This window comes from Bubalus bubalis, chromosome 9 (genome assembly GCF_019923935.1).
Source record: "Bubalus bubalis isolate 160015118507 breed Murrah chromosome 9, NDDB_SH_1, whole genome shotgun sequence".
Classification (NCBI taxonomy): Eukaryota; Metazoa; Chordata; class Mammalia; order Artiodactyla; family Bovidae; genus Bubalus; species Bubalus bubalis.
In genome coordinates, this window is record NC_059165.1 from 104,224,871 (window position 1) to 104,250,594 (window position 25,724).

The 25,724-nt window shown below is 50.5% G+C and overlaps 1 protein-coding gene across 1 annotated transcript in view; it reads right to left on the bottom strand.

The window, feature by feature from the left end:
* The window catches only part of CPAMD8 (C3 and PZP like alpha-2-macroglobulin domain containing 8), a 95,952-nt gene that overhangs the window by 22,834 nt on the left and 47,394 nt on the right, over positions 1-25,724 (bottom strand). Inside the window, exons 21-26 of the mRNA XM_025293781.3 lie at positions 19,217-19,370; positions 18,684-18,814; positions 13,109-13,160; positions 6,223-6,521; positions 5,384-5,609; positions 3,622-3,798 (exon numbers count right to left, since the gene is read on the bottom strand). Of these exons, the coding sequence (XP_025149566.3) occupies positions 3,622-3,798; positions 5,384-5,609; positions 6,223-6,521; positions 13,109-13,160; positions 18,684-18,814; positions 19,217-19,370 (1,039 nt within the window). The remainder of the gene's footprint in view (positions 1-3,621; positions 3,799-5,383; positions 5,610-6,222; positions 6,522-13,108; positions 13,161-18,683; positions 18,815-19,216; positions 19,371-25,724) is intronic.

Here is a 25,724-nt window from a genome sequence, read left to right on the forward strand (position 1 = left end):
GACCACGGGCTTGGACTGGGGGTGGCGATGGGCAGGGAGGGGTTCTGCAATATAGTCAGAGCTACCTTAACTGAACAAGATGTGAAGGAAAAAAGGAAGAATGCAGAGGCCGCTAAATGCAGCGGCCTGATCAGCAGGACGCACCGATCTATGTCCATGGAGCCCAGGGAAGAGGGAGCAGGAGCTCACACCGGGGTGGATAGTATCCCCCCAATCACGTCCACCTGGAACCTCAAAATGTGACCTTATGGGGAATGAGGGTCTGTACAGATGGAATTACATTTCTGAATCAGGCTGGGCCCTAAACCCAATGACTGGTGTCCTTAGAGAAGAGAGGGAAACGACAGACTCGGAAGGGCTTGTGACGATGGAGGCGGTGATGTGTGAGCGGGCGTCACCAGAATCCCGCCAGAACAGAGTCCTGGGACAGTCGCTCCCCAGAGCCTCCTGACAGAGTCAACATTGTTGACACCTCGATTTTAGTCCTCCAGCCTCCTGAGTCATGAGGGAACTGAGATGCGGAATATTTCCTGCCTTATCAGTAACAAGGATGCCGCGGTCACCAGCCACTGCAGCCCTCTAATATGAGCTGGTGAGCCCTGGGGGCACTCAGGAAGGAGAACACTTGCCATCTAGATCGAGTCTACCGTCAGACTGCCACCGCTCCCTGCAGTGAGCCCCAAGGGAGCTCGGGATGTGCAAAACGGGATACTGGCCCCAAAGAGTGGAGGTGCACGTCAAAGGAATGATTTCCGTGAGCCCAAACTCTTGCATCGTCCCATGCAGAAAAAAGCGCTAAATTCCTTAACTTAGAATATCTGGTTTACTTTACCAATAATCTTTTGATGTTCAGACTAGCCGCCCTTTGTTGTAAAACTTCTATGTAACCTGGCGCCTCCCCTCTAGGAGCCGCTCTCTCAGGATTACTGGAGATGCTGTTTCCTGGGCCTGAAGTCCTAAAAATTCCCACCAAGTAAAACATAACTCTCAACTTTAAGGCTGTGAATACTTTTCAAGTGGACAGAATAAAGTCCTGTGGATCTACCCAACTCAGTTTGCGGTACTTTGTTACGGCAGCCCAAGGGAACTAACACCAGAGATTTGGAGGAAAACCAGGGGGTGGGGGTCGATTTGGGGCTTGTTGAGTCTGAAAGCTGTTGGGCACCAGATCTGGCTGTCTGGGTAGAGGGGAGGTCCAGGCTGCCACTCACCCCGATAGGTCATCACGCTCTGGATGGCACTCAAGGACCTGAGTCCGGATGGGTTCACTGAGGTGTGCCTGGCCTTGGGAGGCCAGGGCTCACCCACATCCTAGACTTTCACAACCCGCCCAACTTGAGCCCTGCCCCTCCCCCTCCACCATGGACCAAGCAGACTTAAGGTTCCGGGTAGTCTGTAGTCAGCCTTCACAAAGCCAGACCTTCAGCCCATGGCAACCTCTGACTTCTCTTTCCATCTGAGAGTTGCACGTTTATTTTATTTTTTTGGCTGTGCCCCATACAGCATGTGGGATCTTAGTTCCCCAACCAGGAACTGAACCCATGCTCCTGCAGTGGAAGTGCACAGCTTTAACTACTGGACCAACAGGGAAGTCCCTCAGAGAGCTATACATTTTTCATTGTAAGTTTTTCCTTTCTCATCCATGAGGACAGATGGTTCTAGATCATCAGGACTGCCTTTGGAACATAATAACGGGAAACCACCACAGGCCAGGAGACAGGGACTCCAGATTTGTCTTAGGAATTGAGATTTTCACATGCCTCTGTTTCCCCACCTCACAGGGGCCAGCATCATCTGAGCCAGGCATTCTTGAATCCTTTTCGGTAAATTTCCGTGATCGTGACGGTGGTTTCTCATCTCTCTCTGGCTTGGGTCTAGTGCCCTGCCTGCCCCTTGTGCCCCAGTCCAGAAGAGCCTGGGGTCTGAGAAGCCCCCACAACTGGCCCCTGTGAGGTCTTGGGCGCCTCTTCACTCCCAGGAAGGAATGATGCTAAAGCTGAAACTCCAGTACTTTGGCCACCTCATGCGAAGAGTTGACTCATTGGAAAAGACTCTGATGCTGGGAGGGATTGGGGGCAGGAGGAGAAGGGGACGACAGAGGATGAGATGGCTGGATGGCATCACTGACTCGATGGACGTGAGTCTCAGTGAACTCTGGGAGTTGGTGATGGACAGGGAGGACTGGCGTGCTGCGATTCATGGGGTCGCAAAGAGTCGGACACGACTGAGCGACTGATCTGATCTGATCTGATCTGATCACTCCCAGGAGGCTCACTTTGCTCATCTGGGAAACGAGGACCATTAGCACAGGGGCTGCAAGGAGGGAAACTCAGGGCAGCGTGGATGGAGCTGCACATGCCTGGCACAAGGCAGATGCCAGCTTCAGAGCTAGGTTCAGCCTCCTCCATGCTTTCCTTTCACGTTGGCTCCAGTGTAAGGCTAGAAGCAGAGCCCAGGAGGCCCCAGAATTTTGGTATCAACTGACTAACTCCCTTGTTATCTGGGAAGGAGCAGGTCCTACCCAGGGACACAGAATGGGAATCTCTGACAGAGCTGGGACCCTATCTCCAGCCTCCCCTCTTCCCCTCCCTGCGAGGCTCAGACATGCAGAGGGTAATTCAGGGCCCACGGAGGCCCTGTACCCCACCCCCAAGCAGGACTGTGCCTTGCCCTAAGGACTTGATTCATGGCAATGGAAGATGTCCAGTGCTGTGTTATTTATCTATGAAGATGCTCACTGTTGTGTTATTTATCTGTGAAGATGCCCAGTGCTGTGTTATTCATTTCTAAAGAAGTTCAATGGGGCTTTATTTCTGAAGTTCAGTACTGGTGGTTTACTTCTGAAGATGTTCAATGCTGCATTATTTAGGGGGAAAAAACTGGAAATAAAATAAATAAATAAATAAAACTGGAAGCAAGAGGAGAGTTCAGTACGTTGTGTTCCACTGATGCATGTGACAAAAAAGCAATGTAGCCTCCCAAAGTGATTACAAACTGAACCCATCCTAAGACCCAACGGTTTCACCCCACAGAAATCTGGATGAGTTTTCACCAAATATGCAAAGAGGACAATTACCGACAATACTGTTCTAAAAGCCCTGAATTGCAAATTGCTCCAAAGCCCATCTGCAGACACGCCCACTGCTGTCTCCACACAGTAATGGAGATGAATGGACAACTGCTGCCCAAAGCCCAGTGGATGAATCTTACGCACACAGGACAGGGTGAGGGGAGGCATGCCACAGGATGCTGTGTTACGAGACAGCAAGAATGGCAAAGCTAACCTGTGCTCCTGGAGGGTAGAGGGGTCAACACAGAGCCAGCATGATGGGAAGCTTATAGGGATTTATTTTCTTTCCCCAAATGTTTTTATAATGCTATTATATTGCTCTGGTTGTTTGGAAAAATTTACATTTTTAGAAGATGCTGTTCCTCTCCCCATGGCTGATTACCAGCAATTAGATCGGTTTCCTAACAGGTGCAGAGGCCAGGCTCCGACTGACAGGGGCCAGATCAGGCCACCCAGATGGGCCTCTTTCAACGCCTTTGCCTTCTTCCCCATCCTCTGCACGTGGCATGCGGGCTGCGCCCAGTGCGGCCGAGGCTACTGCATCCCAGTACCTTGCACCAGGTGGTCGGTGGTCTCCCTCTCCACCTCAGGGCTGAGCTGCCGGGTTTTCTGGAGATACTTCAAGACAAAGACATTAGGTGCAAAATGAATCATATTCTGCTCTCCGCAGCCGAAGGGAAGCCGGAGGAGGTTGCTGAGATGGTTCAGAGTTGGCCCCATGACGTCTCCTGGTGGGAAGGAAGAATGGGCTGAGGACTGGCCTCATTCAATGCCCTGGCATTGTTCTAGGGACAACTTTCCTCAGAGGGAGCCCACCCATGGTCCAATGCCAGCCTCCCATTATCTGACTGCCAGTGCTGCCCTTGGAGACTGGGAGGCATCCTTGTCCATCCAGCCTGCTCGATCTCTTGGCCTTGGTGGACACTTGCAGGCCCTATCTTACATGCTTCCCTCCATGTTCTTTAGTTGTAACTCAGGTGTTCTTTCTACCTTTTCATTATGTTATTATTAGTAAATGCTTTTTCCTTTCTAGATTTTTAAATAGGTGCAATTGAGACTATGCGTTTTCCTCTTAGCACAACTTTGGCTGCATCCCACAAACGTTAAGATGTCAATCCTGTCATTTGACTCCATTCTACATATTTTTTTCTAACTTCCAATATGAAATGTGGTTTTCTCTTTAACCATGAGTGTTGGGGTTTTTCATACAGTTTTCTTATATGTGTGGTATTGTTGGTGTGTTTTTCAAAGTTCTTTTCTCCTGTTATTTCTGACTTACTGTGCTCTCATCCCTTTCGTACTCTGCCTCCCTCTCCCTGGCCTTTATGCCCCCCAAATATTGCTGGACTCCCTGCTGACTGCACCTCCCTTCCTCTACCCTCCCGAGGCTGCCGCTGCTCCTGCAGCCTCCTCCTGTGGCGGGGCCTGGCTGGCTACTTTCTGGCCGCCTTTCTCTGGGTTTTCCAGTTCTTCTTACACGTCCATCCCACTGCGCTGACGGCACTGGCTGGCACAGAGTTACCTGCCTGCATCTCCTCTCCATCCCTGCCCGTCTGTCTTCTCCCCTATGCCCATCACCTCAAGCTGGTCCACTCATCCCCAAGGCCACATCTGAATTGATTTCATGCTTCAAAAATCATAAACTCCAGCATCCTCCGATCCAGTGACAACCACCAACCTGCCCTGGGCCCCAGGGCTTCCATCCTCTGATGCACAGAGACCCAAGACCCCTCCTTCATGTCTGTCTGCCTCTTCCTGGCCTTTCACGCCCTCCCCACCCTTCCAATTTCCGGCACTAGATGGATCACTAGTCCCCACTTTCCACTCCTGTGCCTGGGCTACAGGAGACAATCCAGTGCTCAAGAAGTCCCTGGCCACAGCCTCTTATCCCTGCTCAGTAAGCTCTCTAAGCATTTGAAATGGTCCCGCCCCTCTCACCTGGACCCCCAGATCCCCTACCCACCACCCCATACCTGGCTAACTTCACCTGGCCTTTCAGCCTGCTTGTATATCACCCCAGACACACTGCCCTCATGAAGTTCACCACACACCCCTCAGGGTCACCCCACAGACGGCAAGGACCTGCCTCCTCAGCCAGACTTGAGTCCCCAAAAGGCAGGCTTGGGGTCACCTCTGAGTCTGGCCCCAGCACCCAGCACAGAGAAGGCACTGGAAGTTGCTTGCCAGTCAGGTGAGTGGGTGTCTGGCTAAAGGCCCCAAAGGCACGTGTCCCCAGCAAAACCCAGAATGAGAATGAACCGGAAGTGACGCTTGCCCCCATCCTCCCCAAACCAGGCTGCCGGGCAGACACACCTATGATGGAGGCGGCGGCGCGCTCAGACCCGGGGATGGCGCTGTGTGGGACCCCCAGGGTGAAGGCTTCGCTGTAGCTCTCATCTGCTTCCACCTTCCTCCAGATGCGGAACTCGCCCACGGAACCCCAGCCAGTGGAGAAACCGATGAACTGGACCTCTGGCGGTTTGGGGAGGGTCCAGGCCATGATGATAGATTCATTGGATGGCTCTGGACCGTGGCCAACCTGGAAAAAGAGGCCAAGGCTGCTGGGTGCTGGCAGGAAGCTGGGTTCAGACATGGTCAGAGGCCTTGGCCACATTCACGGGGAGGGGTGGGATTCGCAAGGCATCAGCAATGAGAGAAACTAGAAACCACACTGTTCACTGAACACCCAGCAGAGACACAAGTGGGGCATCTGCAGGTTCCAAAGTCACTGGGCTCCCTGGAACCTTTGCATATGTAGCTCCCCCTGCTTGAAACAGCCTCTGCTTCAGTTTGCCTGGTGAACTCCTATTCATACTTCAAAACACCACCTGGCTATACCCCTCCTCTAGGAAGCTGTTCACACCGACTTCTTTTCTCTCCTTTGCTTGGCCCAGAAAGCGTCCACAGTCCTCATCTTACCTGCTCATACCCACTTCCTTTCTCCCTGGCCTCCCAGATCCCTGGGCACCTCCTCTGCCACAGCGCGCACTAGTGTTCTGGAAGCAATGCCAGGCAGACTGTAAGTAACTTGAGGGCTGCCTTGAGTTTTCCCCCCTCTTCCTGCCTTGTCATCTCATCATATGGATCAGGAAGCAACAAGTGCCAGAGGACCAGATGGTTCCCATGCCCGCCCCAGGCAAACCCAGTCATGCCTGGATGAGCCCGCTGTGCCAGCTGATCCAGAATGTTCTGAATTCATCCCAGGAGAGGATCTTGGCTGTGGGTGTGCTGGCCACCGGCTCACCCATCTTGCTGGTGGAGATCCAGGACCTGGTGTTCTGGTGCCCCCCCAGAACAATCTCGATCATGCCCGCTGTGTCCTGGGGTCCTGGGGACAAGGCCACGCGGGCATCGTTGTGGGCTCGCACGGCCACGTCGAAACGGGTGAGGCGCAGTGGCCGCTGCACATACTGGAACTCGTACTTGTTGGGCGTGGAGATGTGGACTCTCTCTGGATAGAGGGAAGGAGATGAGGTGTTGAGGGGGCACCAGAAGCATCCTTCCTCCCCCTGCCCATGCCCAGAGCTGAGCATCGGGACCTCAGGGGACTGGTCCCAGTGTGGCTGCCCATGAAGCTGCGGGAAGCACGGAGGAGTGGAGCTGGTTTGATGACCTCTTTGTCAATAGAGCACAAAAGATGCAACACTCACAGAGATAAATCCTACAAAAGATGGGCAAGACCCGTACGCCGGGAACTGCAAAATGCTGCTGAAACCAAGATGCAAATCAGTGGAGAGCTAGACCGTCTTCGTGGGTGGGAAAATAATATTATGAAGATGTTAATTACTCCCCCAAACTGATCTAAAGATTCGACGCAATCCCAATCAAAATCCCAGCAGGGTCTTTTGAAGAAATTGCAAAGCTGATTTCAAAATGTATGTGAAAACTCAAAGGATCCAAAAGAGTCAAAACAACTTTGATAAACAAGAAGGACTCACACCGTCTGACACTGAGACTTACTCTAAAGCTACGGCAATCACAGGAGTGTGGCATCGGTGTCGATACAGACAAATGCTCGGTGGAACAGAAGAGGGAGTCCAGAAACGGACCCATACATGCATAAACACCTGACTTTCAACAAAGTTGCAAAAGCAATTCAACAGCAGAAGTCCTCAACAAATGATGTTAGAACAATGAAATCTTCAGATGAAGAAGAAGGAACTCTGATCCATACTTTGCATGGGCTCCGAGAGTTAACCTGAAATGGATTATTTTACAAATGTAAAGCCTAAAACTATAAAACTTTGAGAAGAAACTGTAGGATTGAGCAAAGATTTCTTAGCTACAACAAGAAAAAATAATCCATAAAAGGAAAAAGTGATAAGCATCATTAAAATGAAAAACTTCTGCTCTTTAAAAGACACTATTAAGATAATGAAAAGATACAGACTGGGAGAAATATTTTTGCAAAGCTTTCATCTGATAAAGGACTCAGACCCAGAATACATTTTTAAATACTCTCAAAAACCAAATACAAATAAACAATTCAACTTTTAAAAAGCTAAAAGATCCAATCAGACACTTCACCCCCGCAAAAAAAAAGATAGCAAATAAGCATATGAAAAGGTGCTTAATATAGTGAGTCATGATGGAAATGCAAATTAAAACCATAGTGAGATACCACTAGACATCTATTAGAATGACTAAAATTAAACAGACCATACTAAGTGTTGGTAAGAATGGGGCAGAACTGGCTTATCCAGTGCCTGTGGGAATGCAAAATAGTGCAGTCATTTTGGGAAATAGTCTGACAGCTTCTTAACAAGTTAAAAAACACACTTACTATATGCGTTAGCTATTCCATGCCTAGCTATCGACTCAAGAGAAAGGAAAACACACCACCCATACAAAGACTTGGGCACAGATTTTCATAGTAGCTCATGTGAAATAGTCCCAAACCAGGAATAACTCAAATATCCCTCAACAGATGAGTAGATAAAAAGTGCTATGCATACATCCAACGGAATCCTGCTGAGACTTAAAAGGACTGAATTACTGATACACACAACATGGTCAAATCTCAAAATTCTTTTGTTAAGTAAAAGAAGCCAGACAAAAAGGAGAACATTCTGTATGATTCCATTTACACAAAAGTCTAAAAAGTACAAAGTGATCTACAGAGACAGAAAGCAGACCAGTGGTTCTCTAGAGACAGAGTGGAGAGGAGTGAGGAATTTCAAAGGGGCATGACTTTAGGGTTAATAAGAACCTTCATTACCTTAATTGTGGTGACGGCTTCACAGACGTTTCTCAACATTGATCAAACTACCCTTAAAATATGTCTAATTTATTGTATGTCAATTATACCTCAATAAACATGTTAAAAATGTTTCTGATCTTACTTTGAATACAAATATATCCAGCTTAGTGTGGATTATAATATAAAAAATACAAACAATATGCAAATGTCCAGTAATGTTTCAAAATGTTCTGTAATGATCAAATTATGGGGCAGTCATTTAATGGACCATAATGAAGCTGTTTTGAAGTGCTGTTTATAAAGACTTTATAAACAATACAATAACAAGGAAAAGTGCTGAGGATGTATTAAGTGAAAAAGGCAAGACATAAAACTATACACCTCATGAGTCACAACTATGCTAAAACAAATAATCAATCTTAGGAAAGTGAATACAACGAAATGTCTTTGTACGTGAACTAGAGGAGACAGTTTTTGTATTTCTATTTTTGTAAATTTTCTCTAGTACATAGGTATGGCTTTTTCCTTTTCCAATTTTAAAAATTGTGATAAAACACACATAATGCAAAATTTGCCATCTTAAACCTTTTTTAAGTGTACAGGTCAGTGGCATTAAATACATTCACATTGTTTAAACATCACCAGCATCCACCCCAAGAACTCTACTCATCTTGTAAAACTAAAGCTCTGTATCCATTAAACAATACATTTTAAAAAACCAACAACAACAAAAAACAATAAATCTCCATTTTTCGCTCCCCCAGCCCCTGAAAACCACTACCCTACTTTCTGTCTCTAGGATTTTGACTGCTCTAGAGAGATCATGTAAATGGAATTATACAGTATTTGTACACATGCATTTTTTAAGATTTTTCATGGGGGGATTTTGGAAGTCTTTATTGAATGTGTTACAGTATTGCTCCCATTATAAGTTCTGGCTTCTTGTCTGCAAGGCATGTGGGACCTTAGCTCTCTGCCCAGGGATGGAAGCCGAACCCCCTGCACTGGAAAGCGAAGTCTGTCCTAATCACTGGACTGCCCGGGAAGTCCTCATGCACTGGCTTTTAAAAATGTTTTTAATTTAAAATTTACTGAGATAATTATAGATTCATATGTGACTCTGCATGTGTGCATGCTAAGCTGCTTCAGTCATGTCCGACTCTTTGCAACCTATGGACTGTAGCCCTCCAGGCTCCTCTGTTCCTGGAATTCTCCATGCAAAAATACTGGAGTGGGTTGCCATGCCCTCCTCCAGAGGATCTTCCAGACCCAGCGATCGAACCTTATGACTCGTGCGTTGGCAGGCAGGTTCTTTACCCCTAGCACCACCGGAAGGCCCATATGTGACTCTAAGAAGTGACAAAGAGAAATCTTTGACCCAGTTTCCCCAAAGGTAACATCTCACCAAATTCTAGTATACTGTCATTACCAGGATACTGGTACTCTTAGAACCGCTTGATCTCATTCAGATTTCTCCAGTTCTGTTTGTGTAGGATCCCTCTTGTTGCACTTTTATCACCATACTCACACCCCCTCTCCCCACCCCAACAACCACTAATATGACCACCATCTCTAAAATCTTGTCATTTGGACAATGTTATAAAAAGAATCATTTATGTATTCTTTTAGGATTGATTTTTTTTTTTTTACTCAATCCCCTTCATTTTCGTTGCTGCATATTATCAATAGTCTCTTCCTTTTTACCTCTGGTTCATATTCTGGCATATGGACAGACCACACTTTGCGTAACCACTCACCCACGGAAGGACATCTAGGCTGTTTTCAGTTTGTGCTGTGCTTGTGCTTAGTCACTCAGTCGTATCTGACTGTGTGACCCCATGGACTGTAGCCCACCAGGCTCCTCTGTCCACGGGATTCTCCAGGCAAGAATACTGGAGTGGCTTGCCATGCCCTCCTCCAGGGGATCTTCCCAACCCAGGGATCAAACCCAGGTCTCCTGCACTGCAGGCGGAATCTTTACCATCTGAGCTACCAGCTGATATGAACATTTGTATACAGGTTTTTGTATGAATGTAAGTCTTTGTTTCTCTTAAAAATGCCTAAGAGTACAATTGCCTAAAGAGACGCTTTACCGTCTCTTTAGGTAAAGCGTCTGCCTACAGTGCGGGAGACCTGGGTTCGATCCCTGGGTCGGGAAGATCTCCTGGAGAAAGAAATGGCAACCCACTCCAGTATTCTTTCCTGGAAAATCCCATGGATGGAGGAGCCTGGTAGGCCACAGTCCATGGGGTCGCAAAGAGTCGGACACGACTGAGCGACTTCAATGTCAATGTCAATGCTGACAGCATGTTGTTTTTTTAAGTCATCAAACAGTTCTAAGAAACCATAGTGGCTGTACCACTTTATATTCCCACCAGCAATGTATGAAAGATCCAGCTTGTCCACATCCTGGCCACCTTTTCACGTCATCACTGTACTTTTTATTTTACTCATTCGGATAGGTGTGCGCTGATAACTTACTGCGTTTCAATTTGCATTTCTCTAAGAGCTTCCCTGGTGGCTCAGTGGTAAAGAATCCACCTGCCAATGCAGGAGACATGGGTTCGATCCCTGATCTAGGGAGATCCCTCATGCCACGGAGCAACTAACCTGTGCGTCAGAGACGGTAACAGGCAGGAAGGCTAGTGGTACCCAAGAGGAGGAAATAGACTGCAAGTGTCAGACGTGTTTTTTCTCTCTCTTAAGTGGCAGGAAAAAACAATACACAAGTGTCAGACTTTTTTTCCTTCTCCATACAAAATTAAAAGCTTCCTTTTAAAATTCTGTGTTGCCAGGATGACGCCTGGTTCCACCTGAACTTAACTTTACTCAAACCTTGAGCTAACTAATGGGAATGCATTGGTTATGAAATGCTAACCAATGCATTTTTCTTATGAAAATGTTTTCCTTAAGTTGCGTTAATGAACTATGTATCTACCTTAGACTCTGTCTTTCTTCAGGTCGGTTCTGCCTAAGACTCAGGACCGATAAGGGCTCAACAAACCAGCATGTTTTACTCGTGGAAATGTTCTCTTAAGCTATGTTAATGAAACTCTGTATTTGCTTGGAAACCTGCCTTTCTTCAAGATTCATATCAACTGTTTTATGGCCCGGGATGATTCACCTTGTGCCGATGTTATCTCAAAATATGTGTTGTGGGTGAGGAGTCTGGTGCAACTGAGTTTTGAGACATTTCCTTTCTTTAATTAGCAGCTTGCGAATAGGTATATAACTTCTTGCTATAAAGTAGCGAGGGGGCACTCTTTCTGCCCTCTTCTGATGTCTGTGTCAGAAGCTTTCTCTATCTCTTTTATACTTTAACAAAACTTTATTACACAAAAGCTCTGAGCAGCCTCACCACTGGCCCTGGATCAAATTCCTCTCCCTGGAAGGCCAAGGATCCCGGCGTGGTTCACGGCTCACAGCAGCAACCTTTCACCACAGCTACTGAGCCTGTGCTCTAGAGCCCGTGAGCCGCAGCTACTAAAGCTCCCGTGCTCCAGAGCCTGTGCTCCGCAGCAGGAGAGGCCACCACCATGAAACGCCCGCACACCACAACTAGAGAGTACCCCTGCTCGCCACAACTAGAGAAAAGCCCACTCAGCGATGGAGACCCAGCACAGCTAAAAATAAAGTTGCTCAGTCGTGTCCGACTCTTTGTGACCCCACGGACTGTCCATGGAATTCTCCAGGCCAGAATACTGGAGTGGGTAGCCCCTGCTCGCCACAACTAGAGAAAAGCCCACTCAGCGATGGAGACCCAGCACAGCTAAAAATAAAGTTGCTCAGTCGTGTCCGACTCTTTGTGACCCCATGGACTGTCCATGGAATTCTCCAGGCCAGAATACTGGAGTGGGTAGCCTTTCCCTTCTCCAGGGGATCTTCCCAACCCAGGGATCGAACCCAGGTCTCTCGCATTGCAGGCGGATTCTTTACCAGCTGAGCCACAAGGAAGTCCCCCAAAATAAAGACATACAATTATTTACAAAATCATTTGAGCATATATGTGATGTCTTGCTATTTACTGAAAAAAGGGGAGGGGGATGTCAAAAGGAAGCCTGGGTCCAGAGTGTGATGTGAATGCCTTGGCAACAGCGAGGTGGTACACCTAGGGGTTAGCATCACCTGGGGATGCCATCTCAGATCCTCTGTTCTGCCTCTTGGCAAAACCTGCCAGATGAGTGTACAGTGCCAGGCCCAGCCCAAGCTCCAAAGTGGAGGGCTCTTTGAGGAGGGGTTGGATGGGGTAGGGTCAGACCCTCCCATAGGCAGCTCAGGCTCACGTTTGTCCCAGCACTGACATGGCCCCACCAAGGCAGAGGCGTGGAAGTGTCTTTCTCTGTCCACTCCACTCCCTGGGCATTCCGTACCCACTTCCAGATCATGGGCAGGCTTAATGTCAATTTCAGGGGATCAGGGTGGACCCCAGATCTCACACTTCCTGGAACCTATCTTAATTTCCCACATCCTCCTCCACTACCTCTGGGTTCTGGGTCATCCTCATTCTCCCAGCTTTCCCATGTTGTGACTCTAAGACCTCCCTTCCCCAGAGCATCAGTTCCTCACTCGGGACTCCAAGTTCGACAGCCCTTCCCCTGATGGCAATCTCTTTTCTCGTTGGCACCTGCAGTCAACCATCATGACATGCTTACTTCCTGCCTGGCAGAAGCCCAGTCCTCACTCTGGCTTACATTTGTCCCTAGCTGGGACATTTCAGTGGCTTTGCTGTGGTGTCCCCAGCCCCAAGGCAAGACAGGTGTCCACTTGGCAGCAACGAAGTTGCACCAGTGTGGGTGTAAGGGCCAAAGTCTTTGGCAGGGTGGGCGTGGGGAACTCACCGTTGGGACAGAAGAAAGCGCTGTAGGTGTATGATCGGGGGGCTCCTTCAGGCTGAAACAGAGAAACGGGGAGAACTGAGCACCAGCGGAGGCAGTCACTGCACGGGCCGCTGTCCCACGGCTGCAGACTCGGACCTGCAGTCTGGACCCTGCAGGACGATGCCACAGGTGCACGGAGATGGACCCAGTCTCCTACCTCCTGTGTCCAGATGGGGAAACTGAGGCTCACTCCCTTTCCCCGGGCTCTAGTCAAACTCACCAACCACGCCTAGAGGTATCAGGCTTCTCACACCCCCACCCCACCCTCCTGACCACTCCTTCCACCCAGATCCCAGCCTGGCTTCTGGGTAAAGAACACAATGACTCGAAGGCTGCGGATCCGAGGCCCCATCTGGCCTCTAAGAGCGTTGAGAACGGGGCACCCAGGTCTGCCAAGGACAGGGGTCTCTGTCCCACCGTCTAGTGCCTCCTCTGTCTCCTGTCCCTCGTGCTCCTGCTCCCACCCCTTCCACGACATCACCCAGTAGGCAGGTGGCTTGTTCTCTTCAAAGGGAGCACTCAAGAACCTCCCTCGTGGTCCAGTGGTTGAGAATCCGCCTGCCAATCAATGCAGGAGACACAGGTTCCATCTCTGATCTGGGGAGATTATGCAGGCGGAGCAGCTAAGCCCATGCACCACAGCTCCTGAGCCGGCGCTCTGGAGCCCATACACCGCGACGAGAGAAGCTGCCGAATGAGAAGCCCTGCCACTGCAGCTAGAGAAAGCCCACGCTCGTGCAGCAACAAAGACCCAGCACAGCCAAAAATGAACAATGTTTTTAAAAAAGGGGAGCACTCGAAATTTAATGGGATACGCCTTGTGGGGTTTCACCTGACCCGTGGGATTCCAACTTTTCCAGGTCTCCTTTAGCGGTGTCAGCAGATTGGTGAGCTGGGGCCACTTGAGGCCAGACCTTAAAGGGTTGATCTTTGACCACTGCAGCCAGACAGCCTCCTGGGGTCCCAATTTCTCCCACTGTGATGGTTCACTTTATTTGTCAACTCCAGACATCTGATCAAACGTTACTTCTGGGCGTGCCTGTGAGGGCATCTCTTAAAGGAGCCAGGATTTGAATGGATGGACAGTGATGCAAATGGCCCTCCCCAGTGTGGGTAACACCCAAATACTCTACTGAGGGCCCAAATACAACAAAAGGTGGAAGAGGGATGAATTCTCTCTCTGCCAGATAGCTTTTGAGTTGGGGCATCGATCTTCTCTGCCCTTGATGCTCCTGGTTCTCAGGCCTTCAAAATTGCAGACTGTGGATTTCTCAGCTTCCATGATCGATTTCTCAGCCTCCATGACCTTGTAAGCTTTGCAGGTGGTGCTAGTGGTAAAGAACCCGCCTGCCAATGCACAAGATGTAAGAGACACAGGTTCGATCCCTGGGTCGGGAAGATCCCCTGGAGAAGGTCATGGCAACCCACTCCAGTATTCTTGCCTGGAGAATCCCATGGACAGAGGAGCCTGGTGGGCTACAGTCCATGGGGTGGCAAAGAGTCAGACACAACTGAAGCAACTTAGCACACATGATCGTGTAAGCCAACCGCTTATAATAAATCTCTTTCTAGAGAGAGATTTATGTCCTACTGGCTCTGTTTCTCCAGAGAACTGGAATATACCCACTGCTTGCTGGGTGACCAGGGCCACTCACTTAACTTCCCTGGGCCTCTATTTGTTATCATCGGAAGGACTGATGCTGAAGCTGAAACTCCAATACTTTGGCCACCTGATGCAAAGAACTGACTGATTGGAAAAGACCCGGATGCTGGGAAAGATTGAAGGTGGGAGGAGAAGGGGACGACAGAGGATGAGACGGTTGGATGGCATCACCGACTCTATGAACATGAGTTTGAGCAGGCTCCAGGAGTTGGTGATGGACAGGGAAGCCTGGCGTGCTGCAGTCCATGGGGTCGCAAAGAGTCGGACATGACTGAGCGACTGAACTGAACTGAGCTGAAGATGGAGCTGATGAAGGCATTGACCTCGATGTGAGGGCTAGGTGTACTTCAGACAGGGCTGGCGTCTTCTCGGTGCTACTGAACAGTCAGTTCTTGTTAGATCTTCTCATTGCCCTCCCTCCACCCCCTGCCCCCAGTCCTCTGCAGATGCTGCAAAGATGGCATCATCCATCCAGGGATGATGAGTCCAGGAGGCACCTGACTGGATCACATCCACTTCCTGCTATCAACCCGCCTCACCCACACAAGCCACAACCAGATGTCCCCACTGAGCAACTAGCTGACAAATCTTCAGCAAAATGGCCCATGGTTGGCGCCAAGAGGCCAAGCACACCCTTGTGGATGACACTGAGCTGTGGATGACACAGCTGGACCGTCATCTCACACCCAGCACACCTGACATGGAGTCTGCAGGCTATCTGCTCAGCCACAGGCTCCAAGGTGAGCCCCCAAGGTTCTGCTTGGGCCTCAGCAACCCCCTTACCAGTCTATCAGCTCAGTCTCTTGTTGGCCCTGGACAGGGCCTGGCCATTGTAAACATGACTTGTAAACATTGGACATTGTAAACATTGTAAACATGGACATTGTAAACATTTTATGACTGATAGCTATACAGTCATAAAAATGATTCATAACTCAGATGTCTACCAATGGGTGAATAGATACAGTGGAACATTACACACCATGAAAAGGGATGAGGCACTGATACCTGCTACAATACAGGAGTTATATGTGGGGAAAGAGAGTCCTCAGTAGGGCTAATATGGATATGAAAAACAGTAGATTATAGATAGGGCTTCCCTGGTGGCTCAGCAGTAAAGAATCTGCCTGCAATGCGGGAGACTACCTGCAATGCAGGAGACGTGGGAAGACCCCCTGGAGGAGGAAGGGGCAACCCACTCCAGGATTCTTGCCTAGGAAACCCCATGGGACAGAGGAGCCTGGCGGGCTACAGTCTGTGGGGTTGCAAGAGTCAGACACGACTGAGTGACTAAACTACCACCACAATGTAAGCAGACCTCAAAAACACCATGCTAAGTGAGAGAAGCCAGACAGGAAAGCCCACAGAGTGTATGATTCCATTTACACTCAATGTTCAGAACAAGCAGATCCAGAGACAGCCTCTGAACCCTTCCTCTGGCGCTGAGCATGGCCTCTGACCGTCCAGGGTCTCCTGGACACACCCCCACCCCAGCACAGCCTTTGAAATAGCCCGTGGGGCTGCTCCCGGCCACTCAGCCCTATCTCCTCTTCCAGCTTAACTCAGAGGGGACTCTGGTGCCAGCCTCTTGCCTTCACGCTGCCCTGGCTTTTAGCTGATCCTGGGTTCCAGTCTCCTTTGCCTCTGTGCTCGAGCCAGCTCCCAGTCAGGTTCCAAAACAAGGTCCCTGCGAAATGTCACTTTTATTATCTCTGGCAGGACTTCTCTGCAACCTTATAGCACATAACAGTGCTTGATTCTTACCTGTTCTAGGGATTTATCTATCTGCATATTTCATATACATGGGATGATACACTATGCAATCTTTGGTGTCTGGCTTCTTTCACTCAGCATAATGTTTTCAAGGTTCGTCTACATTGGAGCACAAATTGGTGCTTCATTACTTTTCATGACCGAGTAATATTCCACGATGTTGGGAAACTGTATCCCCTTGCACCATGTTTATTGATTCATCAGCTGATGGACATCTCCTAGAATGGAAAAAGCATCCCTGGCTTGTGTCCAGGATCCCCCAGTTGACCATTATAAATGCCTGGATGAGAGCAGCCCCCATTTCTGTAGCACCCAGGCCAGGAACTCAAGAGATGCCTTCCATACACACTCTCATTTAACTGCCCAGCAGTTCCCATCCAAACTCAAGGCTGTCACTCCAGAGCCCAACTCTGGCCAAGAGGGCAGACCCCCTTTCACTCCTGTGATGCCCACGAGGCTCTCCTCGTGGCTCTGAATTATGTCGGCCTTCTTTCCGATTCTGTGAACTCCACTGAGACATGGTGGGGTGATGGAAGGCTCTCCAGCAAAAGTTCTAAAGGTCATAATCCCCCGAGCCAGCTGGGTTTCCGGGCGGGATGGCAGTGGCCCCTCTTCCACTTGACACAGCACTCGTGATGGTGCAGCCATCACTTCCTCCCTACCACGTGCCTCTCAGGAATGGCCTTTCTGTTGTATTCGGCCTCCGACCTGGTAGGTGGCATGTGACGTCTGGTCAGGGCCCATCGTGTAATAGAGCGAGTGAACCGTGCACCTAGAGTTCCTTGGTGGGACAAGATGGGAGAAGCCTCGCACCCAGCACTTCCTGTTTCATCAGTCTATTTCTCTAATTCATGCTTTAGTTTTTGCATCAACATTTCAGGTCTTCTGATGCCTACATCATACCTCCTGTCTCCTAGAGCTGAGTGTACATAGCTGGACCAGTGGATGCTGCAGACATTGGATACAGCTGAGCAGTGCGAGTGGGAGGAACAGGAGAATCCTTCTCTGTACATCTTAGAAATTCCTCTTGCAGAGGAAAGAGACAAGCGCTCCAGGCCTCCAGGTCAGAGGGAGGGCAGGCTGTGGCTCAAATGTGCACAGGGCTTTGCAGCGGGTCACCAGGGATTTCTGCATTTCCTGTCGAGGCCATCCCATTCCTGTTGGCTCATGGAGATTGTATGCCTCATCTGATGACGCACGGGTCCCTGAGGACTCCATCACGTCATGTCAACAAAGCTGCAGCAATGATCCGTCCGCCTCCGGGAGTTCCGCCCAGCTCGCATGTGACTCCTGGTGCTGATGGAAAACACTTGTGCTCAGCTCCACCAGGACCGCAGGGGAGGGAGGGCAGCTGTTTGCAGCTGGGCCACTGGGGAGGGGCAACACTCGGGCTTCAGCCCTTCAGCGGGGCTGCCGCGTGCTCTCCGAGCAGCAATAAACAGGAGTCTGACCAGAGCTCTGGGCTCTAATGCATCTGAGCAGCCCCAGAAAAGATGGGGCATCGTTGTCCCCACAAGCCCAGCACTGTGAGATGAGATGCCATGTACATTCTCCAACCTCCCCGACGCTGTGGAGTGAGTGTGAGCACCCAATCCTTCAGAGCAGACTGGGAATCACAAGACACTCGATGAGCCCCAAGGACAAGTGGCAGATCCCAGATTCACAGCTGAGAGGGGAGGCAAGGCGGGGGTGGGGAGTGTGGGGGTGGCAGTCCAGGCCCCTTGGCTGGAGGCTCTGCATCCTTCCCGCATGGGCATTCCAAGGACAGCCCTCCAAATTACGGGTCACAGTCTCTACAATTGTCTATGATGAACGGGCAGCCAGGAGAGAAAGGCACACCACCCTCCATGGCGATCGACCCCAGGGGTCAGGAGGACACTTCCCTATTGCCTTTGAGAGCCCCACATCACTGCACCAAAGCCTGTTCGGCCGCTTGGAGAGGGGATGGCTGCCACCGTCCTTCAGCCCCAGGCCCCAGAGCAGGACTGGTGGGGGCTGCCCTGGCCCTGGTGTGGGGAAGACCCACACATCCCCGTCCCCACCTCACTGGGGAGCCAATCAGGCCCTGGCCAAGTGCCTTGAGCAAGGACATGGGCTTACCTCGACCATCACACTGCGCCGGATGTGGTCCCTTCCGATGGGGACCCTTCTGTCAGCGTAATTCTCCTCTGGGGGTCTGACGGACTTCCCATCCCGGCAGCAGCTCGTTTCTCTGTAAGCCAGAGCTTTGGCTGTGGAGATTTGAGTACTCGGTGCTGGTTCTCAAAACAGGATCCCATCCGCCGCTCTTCTGTCCCCCACTCTTGTCCCAGGCTTCCCAGGTATGCATGCACGCATGTCTGTGCACATGATGCATGGTGCATATATGTGAATGCATAGATATGCATGAGTGCACATGTGTGCACGTGTAAGTGCATGCTACATTGGTGGGGCACTTTAAGAGCCTGGCTTCCCCCAGATGTGGCCCCCTACCTCTTGATCACTCTGGACTGATCCAGACTCCTCCAGTAGCTCTCTTGCCCCTCAACCTCATGTTCTGCCCTACTGACCCTTCCCCCATGCCTGGATTCAGCGCCTTGGACCCCTTGGTGTCCTGGAGAGGGGAGATGCCCCAATAAGCACTTGAATCTCACCTGTGATGTTGCTAAGACCCAGGTCGCCGAAGGACAGAACCACCCACGTGGGCTCCGTCTCCCCGGAGGCCACACACGTCTTCTTGGTCAGATGGCGTTTGCCAGGATGTCCGACCAACTGGATGCCCTTGGGAACTGAGATCTTCATGTAGACCTGGAGAGGGTGGCAAGCATCCATGGTACCCAGAATCTGCACACCCTCCCAGCACGCCTCACTGCCCACTACACTCCATCCACCCTGGAAGCCTTCTCCCCAAACCACGCTCTCCATGAGAAACCCCCTTTGCATTTCTTATCAGAACCAACTACTCGGGCTTCCCTCGTGGTCCGGTGGTTAAGAATCTGCCTTGCAATGCAAGGGACACCAGTTCGATTCCTGGTCTGGGAAGATCCCACATGATGCAGAGCAATTAAGCCCGCGTGCTGCAATTACTGGGCCCACCTGCAGCAACTATTGAAGCCCTTGAGCTCTAGAGCCTGTACTCTGCAGCGAGAGGTCACTGCCATGAGAAGACCTCATCCTGCAACTAGAGAGTAGCCCCTGCTCTTCCCAACTAGAGAAAGTCCACGTGCAGCAATGAAGACCCAGCACAACCAAAAATAAGTAAATGTTAAAAAATAAGAACTGACTCCTCAACACTGTCCTTGGAAGCCCCCTGCTTCCCTCAACCCCCCATACCCTCACTGGTCCAGCTCCCCTTGGAGACCAAGGTCGATTCAAGGGCTGCTCATCTAGCTCCAATCCTCCCCAGCCAAGGGATGAGAGAGGCCACTCCCCACGCAGGCCTCACAAAGCACTTCCTCTGACCCTCTCTCCATCCATGGAGGTCCACTGCATCCTAACAGAGCTTGGTGTACACACGTGCGTGTGTGTGTGTGTGTGTGTGCCATGCATGCACGCACCTCTGTGTGCACATCTACATGTTTAGTAGGCATGGCACTGCCAGACGTGTGAGTGCACTTGTGTGAAGGCAAGCATCTCTGCATATGTGTGCAAGCATAAGTATCCACACGCGTGTGTGCATACCACATATCTATGTGCATGCTGTGTGTACATGTGTGTACACCCCTCGATCTACAGCTTGCTCTTTGCTCCGCATCTACTTGTCCAACCAGTAGATGCACAGTGCCTACTGGGTTCAGGCGTCCTCCTAGGAATTCAAGAGCCAGATCTCAGCAAGACGCAAGAGTGATGCCTGAGCCTGAGTGCACCTAAGTCACACACACAGTCCAATGTGTACAAGGAAGCTTTACAGCAGCGTGTGACAGAGGGTTTGAATACTGCCTACAGGCAGGTCCAGCCAGATCTGAGTGAGAATGGTTGGTCCTTTCGGGGGCTCCCCCATCCCCCTCATGACGCCATTCTTCCAGAAAGTTCTTCCAGGGAGGTAAGAAGAAATTCAAGCATCAAGTATTGATGTGATCCATTTTCTGGGTCCTGGGAGGAACCAACTGTCCAGGCTGAGGGGTGGGATCGGCCTGTTTTCCTGGAACCTCCAGACCAGCACATGGGAAGTGTGGGTGTTAGTTGTTCAGGCGTGTCTGACTCTTTGTGACCCCATGGACTGTAACCCACCAGGCTCCTCTGTCCATGGGGCTCTCCTGTTCCTAAAATTGAACACGTGGACAGACCTGTTGCCCAGCAAGGATGCCTTCTTCCAGCCAACAGGCCAGCCTCCAGGGCATGATCAGAGCTGAAATGGGTACCTGGGGGCCTGCCTGCAGTCCAGGAGAGAGCGGCCCTCAGGGGCCAGCCTGTGATTAGGAACCAGCCTATACTTATCCCAGCTTTTTGAAACTGGAATCCTATTCCTCCTAACCATATGTGCTCAGTCACTCAGTCGTGTCCAACTCTTTATCTCTGAGACCCCAGGGACTGTAGCCCGCCAGGCTCCTCTGTCCTGGGATTCTCCAGGCAAGAATACTGGAGTGGGGTGCCATGTCCTTCTTCCCAACCCAGGGATTGAACTGCATCTCCTGCATCTCCTGCATTAGCAGGAAGATTCTTTACCACTGAGTCGTGGGAAGCCCCCTCCCAGTGATAAACCACATAAAAAGGATGAAAGAAGGCTTCCCTGGTGGTCCAGTGGTTAAGAATCTGCCTTGCAATGCAAAGGGCACTAGGTCCATCCCCGGTCCAGGAAGATCCCACATGCTGCTGGGCATTTAGCCTCTGTACCACAGCTACTGAGCCCACCCACCAAGAGCCTATGCTTTGCAACAGGAGTGGCCGCCACAGGGAGAAGCCTGCACGTTGCAGTTAGAGAGTCGCCCCCACTGGCTGTAAGGAGAGAAAGCCCGCACACAACAACGAAGATGCGCCCAGCCAAAAAAAAAAAAAAGATGAATAATAAAGGTCTGGGTCTTGGGGCCCTGCTCCCAGCTTATTGCCCTGAGCCCTTCGCCTGTCTCCCTTAACCTCCTCTGGGCCACCCACGGCCACTGCCGTGGTCGCTGGTGCAGCGGTTCTCACTCAGACTAATGCGTAAGCCTCCTCCTTCCTTCCCGCTTTCCCAACCGGAGCCCAAAACCCAGCCGGGCTGTGTCACAGGCAGCTCTTGGGACAGGCCAACCTGCCTTCTGCCTGTCGCTTGTGTATACTGGTCCCTCTTCCAGGAATGCCCTTCCAGGCCCAGTGCCCAGCTTAAACATCGCCCAGAGACTTCTCTGCATTCAGAGAAGCCAACCCTTTTCAGAGTTTTCTTAGTTCCCTGTAAGCATATAATTTTTTTTTTTTTTTGGCTGTACCACACAGCATAGGCTTGTGAGATCTTAGTTCCTGGACCAGGGATCAAACTTGTGCCCCCTTCAGTGGAAGCATAGAGTCCTAACCACTGGACCACTGGGGAACTCCCGACACCTAATTCTAACACAGATCTGCCCCTCAGTCCCTGCGGAACCTTGAACATAATACTTCTCTGAGCTTCCCGAATGGGAATGATACCAGCAAGGACAAAGTGATTAAATAGTTAATCCCATTAGGGGACTGGAAGCAGAAAAAATATGGGAGACCCTGTAAGTTAACAATTACTCAAGAAAGTAGGGTTGCTTAACCACAAAACCAAGCAGACTTGTTTAGCAACAAAACCAGGCAACAGAACCACAAGGCATGCCCCCAAGCAATAGAACAGCGGTGGCGTGAAACCCACATCCTGCCCAGTGAGCTCACCAAGTCAGGGCATGCTCTCTGCACACATAAAAAAACAGTAATTTGTGGACCCAGCTTGACCATGTAGGGACGAGAAAACTCCCCTGGCCAACCTGAAGAGGGAGCTGATAGTGGAAGCATAATGTTTACTTAAGGATGACAAAGACTTCTTCGCCCCCTCCCCACTTTTCCTGTGATAATAAAACTGTAGCCCAGTAAGTCCTTGGGGCATGGCAGTCTCTTCTCTGCCTGCTTGTAAGCCTCACAAGCGTCCTATTCTAGTAAGTCACTTCATATCTACCACTTCACCTCTCCCTGAATTCCTTCTGCACTGAGACATAAAGGACCATGCTCCTGGAGCTCCTCAGAGGCCCCAAAATGACATCAAACCATTTCAGTTCCATCATAGTTCCTCCTTTCCCAGCCCTTTGTGCACTGGATAATAATACGGGTAAAACCATCCACCCAGCGCTGGACACAGAGATGTGTGCCCAAGAAAACCGAGTCAGCACTGTCCGAAGTCCAGGCTGAGCTCAGGCAGACCTCATGTCCTGGGCTTCGGGTCTTCAGATTCCTGCACGTAGCCTGGCAAACCTCGGGGACCTGGGTGACTGCTTTTGAGTGAGTGAATTCCAATCACTAACATTTTACACCTGGGAATTCCTTCTGGTAGCCTCTGGGTGTTCCATTTCTAGACCTGTGCTGACCATTTTTTTCCTATTGGGAATTTTCTTTCCATTAAAGACCCAAGAAAGGAGAAATTTCTATGTGACAGTACATGGTGTGTGGTTATTCCATAGAGTCAAATAAGCATCAGAAAGCCAAATGCAAATACCAGCCTCAAAGCTGGGCCGTGCCAGGCAGAGGGCATGGGAGGGGTCCTTAACTGGCCTCGAGGCCATTATAGGCATTCCATGCAGTATGTTCTTGGGTTGATTTAACTATTCAGTGGAGGTATAGCATTTACAAAGGAAAAAAGGAGTAAAGGATTTCATGTAAGTTCAAGGTCACCCTTTGAGCCAAGGCTCAGAGACTCGGAACAATGCCGTCCCCACTCTGGACCAGGCTCAGAAATGGCTCTGACAACAGCGTCTACGCTCAGACTCACAAAGGAGCCTGAAACCTGCTCCCTCCCCCCTGCCCCAGAGCAGCCTGTGCTGGCAGAGAGGGTGAGGGGAGGGCAAGAAGATCTCTCACACCCAGATAAGGAAACGGAGACAAAGCGGCCTAGTGAATGGAACACCAAGCTGAAGTCCAGAGGGTCTTTTGGAGACACTGAGGCAAGGATGTGCTGAAACTGTAGCTGAGGAATGGGAGTTCTGCCAGCCTCCCACTCAGGACTTCCATCCCCAGCAGCCTTGACACCTTTCAGGTGGCAAATTCCAATCACTCCAGAAAGCCTTGGTTTTTCGAGAAAAGTGGGTAGTGGTTGGATAAAAGTGGGTAGTGGTTGGATAAAATCTCGGTTTCTGGTGACCTTGGCCTGGGGCTGCAACTCACATCTCTGCCCTTGGTGGGAATGTGCCAGCAGCCTTGGGAGGCCCCATTCACATGGGTAGGGCCAGGATGAGGTCAGCTGCCTCCCTGGGCTGGCTAGGGTGAGGCTGAGACCTGCAGCCCCACCTCCATGCTGACCTGCAGAGAGCAGGCTTGCTCCCAGCTGGACCCCAGGCCCTGCCCCCAACTCACTCGTCCAACTGTAGCCTGGGCCCCCAATCCCCAATCCCTGAGGGCTGCCCCTAACCCTGGGAGCCCACCTCCCCTCTCTTCCTCCCACTCGCCAGCCAGCCAATGTCCAGGCTGAGATGGTACACAAAGGATTACAGAGGTGGAGGAGGGCGCCCCTGACATCTTGCAGCCACACTGAGGCTCAGCCCCCAAACGCTTCTTCCCCATCCCGCCCCCACTTGATCCTGGTCCTCACGGCTCCCTCCACATTGCCTGCCACCCCTCCTCATCATCAGGGTCTGAAATCACCAAGCCCACCTCCTTGGGGTAGTGGTTATGGGTTGAATTGTGTCCCTTCAGTAAGATATGTTGAAGTCCTGGCACTTCCCTGGTGGTCCAGTGGCTAAGACTCTGCTCCCAATGCAGGGGGCCTGGGTTCGATCCCTGGTCAGGGAACTAGATTTCCACTAAGAGCTCACACACAGCACTAAGAGCTCACACGCTGCACTAAGAGATGCTGCATGCCAAAACTGAAGAATCCACATGTGTGTGTGCGCTCAGCCATGTCTGACTCTTTGCAACCCCATGAACTGTAGCCCTCCAGGCTCCCTTGTCCATGGGATTCTTTAGGCAAGATTTCTGGAGTGGGTTGACATTTCCTCCTCCAGGGGATCTTCCCAACCCATGGATAGAACCCGAGTCTCTGATGTCTCCTGCATTGGCAGGCAGATTTTTTATCACTGAGCCACCAGGGAAGCCCAAAGAACCCATGTGCCACAACGGAAAGACCCCTTATGTTGCAACTAAGATCTGGCACAGCCAAATAAATAAATTTAAATTTTTTTTTAAAAGTATGTTGAATTACTAACCTTGGTACCTGTAAATGTGACCTCATTAGGAACTACGGTCTCAGCAGATGTCATCAAGTTCCAAGGAGGTCATTGCATCAAGCCTGCAATGCGGAGACTGAGGTTCGATCCCTGGATTGGGAAGATCCCCTGGAGGAGAGAATGGCAACCCACTCCAGTATTGTTGCCTGAAGAATTCCATGGACAGAGGAGCCTGGCAGGCTACAGTCCAGGGGGTTGAAGAGAGTTGGATACAACTGGGCGACTAACACTTTCACTTTTTCTAATCCAACAAGACAGGGGCTCTTCTAAGAGGAAATTTGGACACAGAGTCTGTGCAGAGAAGGAGGATGATGTAAAGATACACAGTGAGAAGAAGGCCATGGGAAGACTGAGGCAGAGACTGGAACAAGGCTGCCACAAGCTAAGAGAACGCCAAGGATTGTGGGCAGCTCCCAGAAGCCAGGAGAGAGATCAGGGACAGACCATCCCTCAGAGTCTCCTTCTGGAGGAGGCCAGCCCTGTCCATACTTTGACCTTGGACTCCGGCCTCCACAACTGTGAGAGAATACATCTCCATTGTTTTATGCTGCCCAGTTTCTGCTACTTTGTTACAGCGGCCACAAGAAAGTGATATAGTAGCCTTTCCACCTCCTCTGAGAAGGAGTCACCTCCCCCGCCACCGTATGCACCCTGCAGGCCCTGGGACCCCAAGAGTTGGAATAGCACCAACAAGGTCCGTGGGACATCCACAATCACCATTCTTAGCAGCTCTATGGACTGACCCATTTACCCCTTTAACCACCTGTAAGACTCCTGTCTGCTTGATGTTTGTAGAAACTGA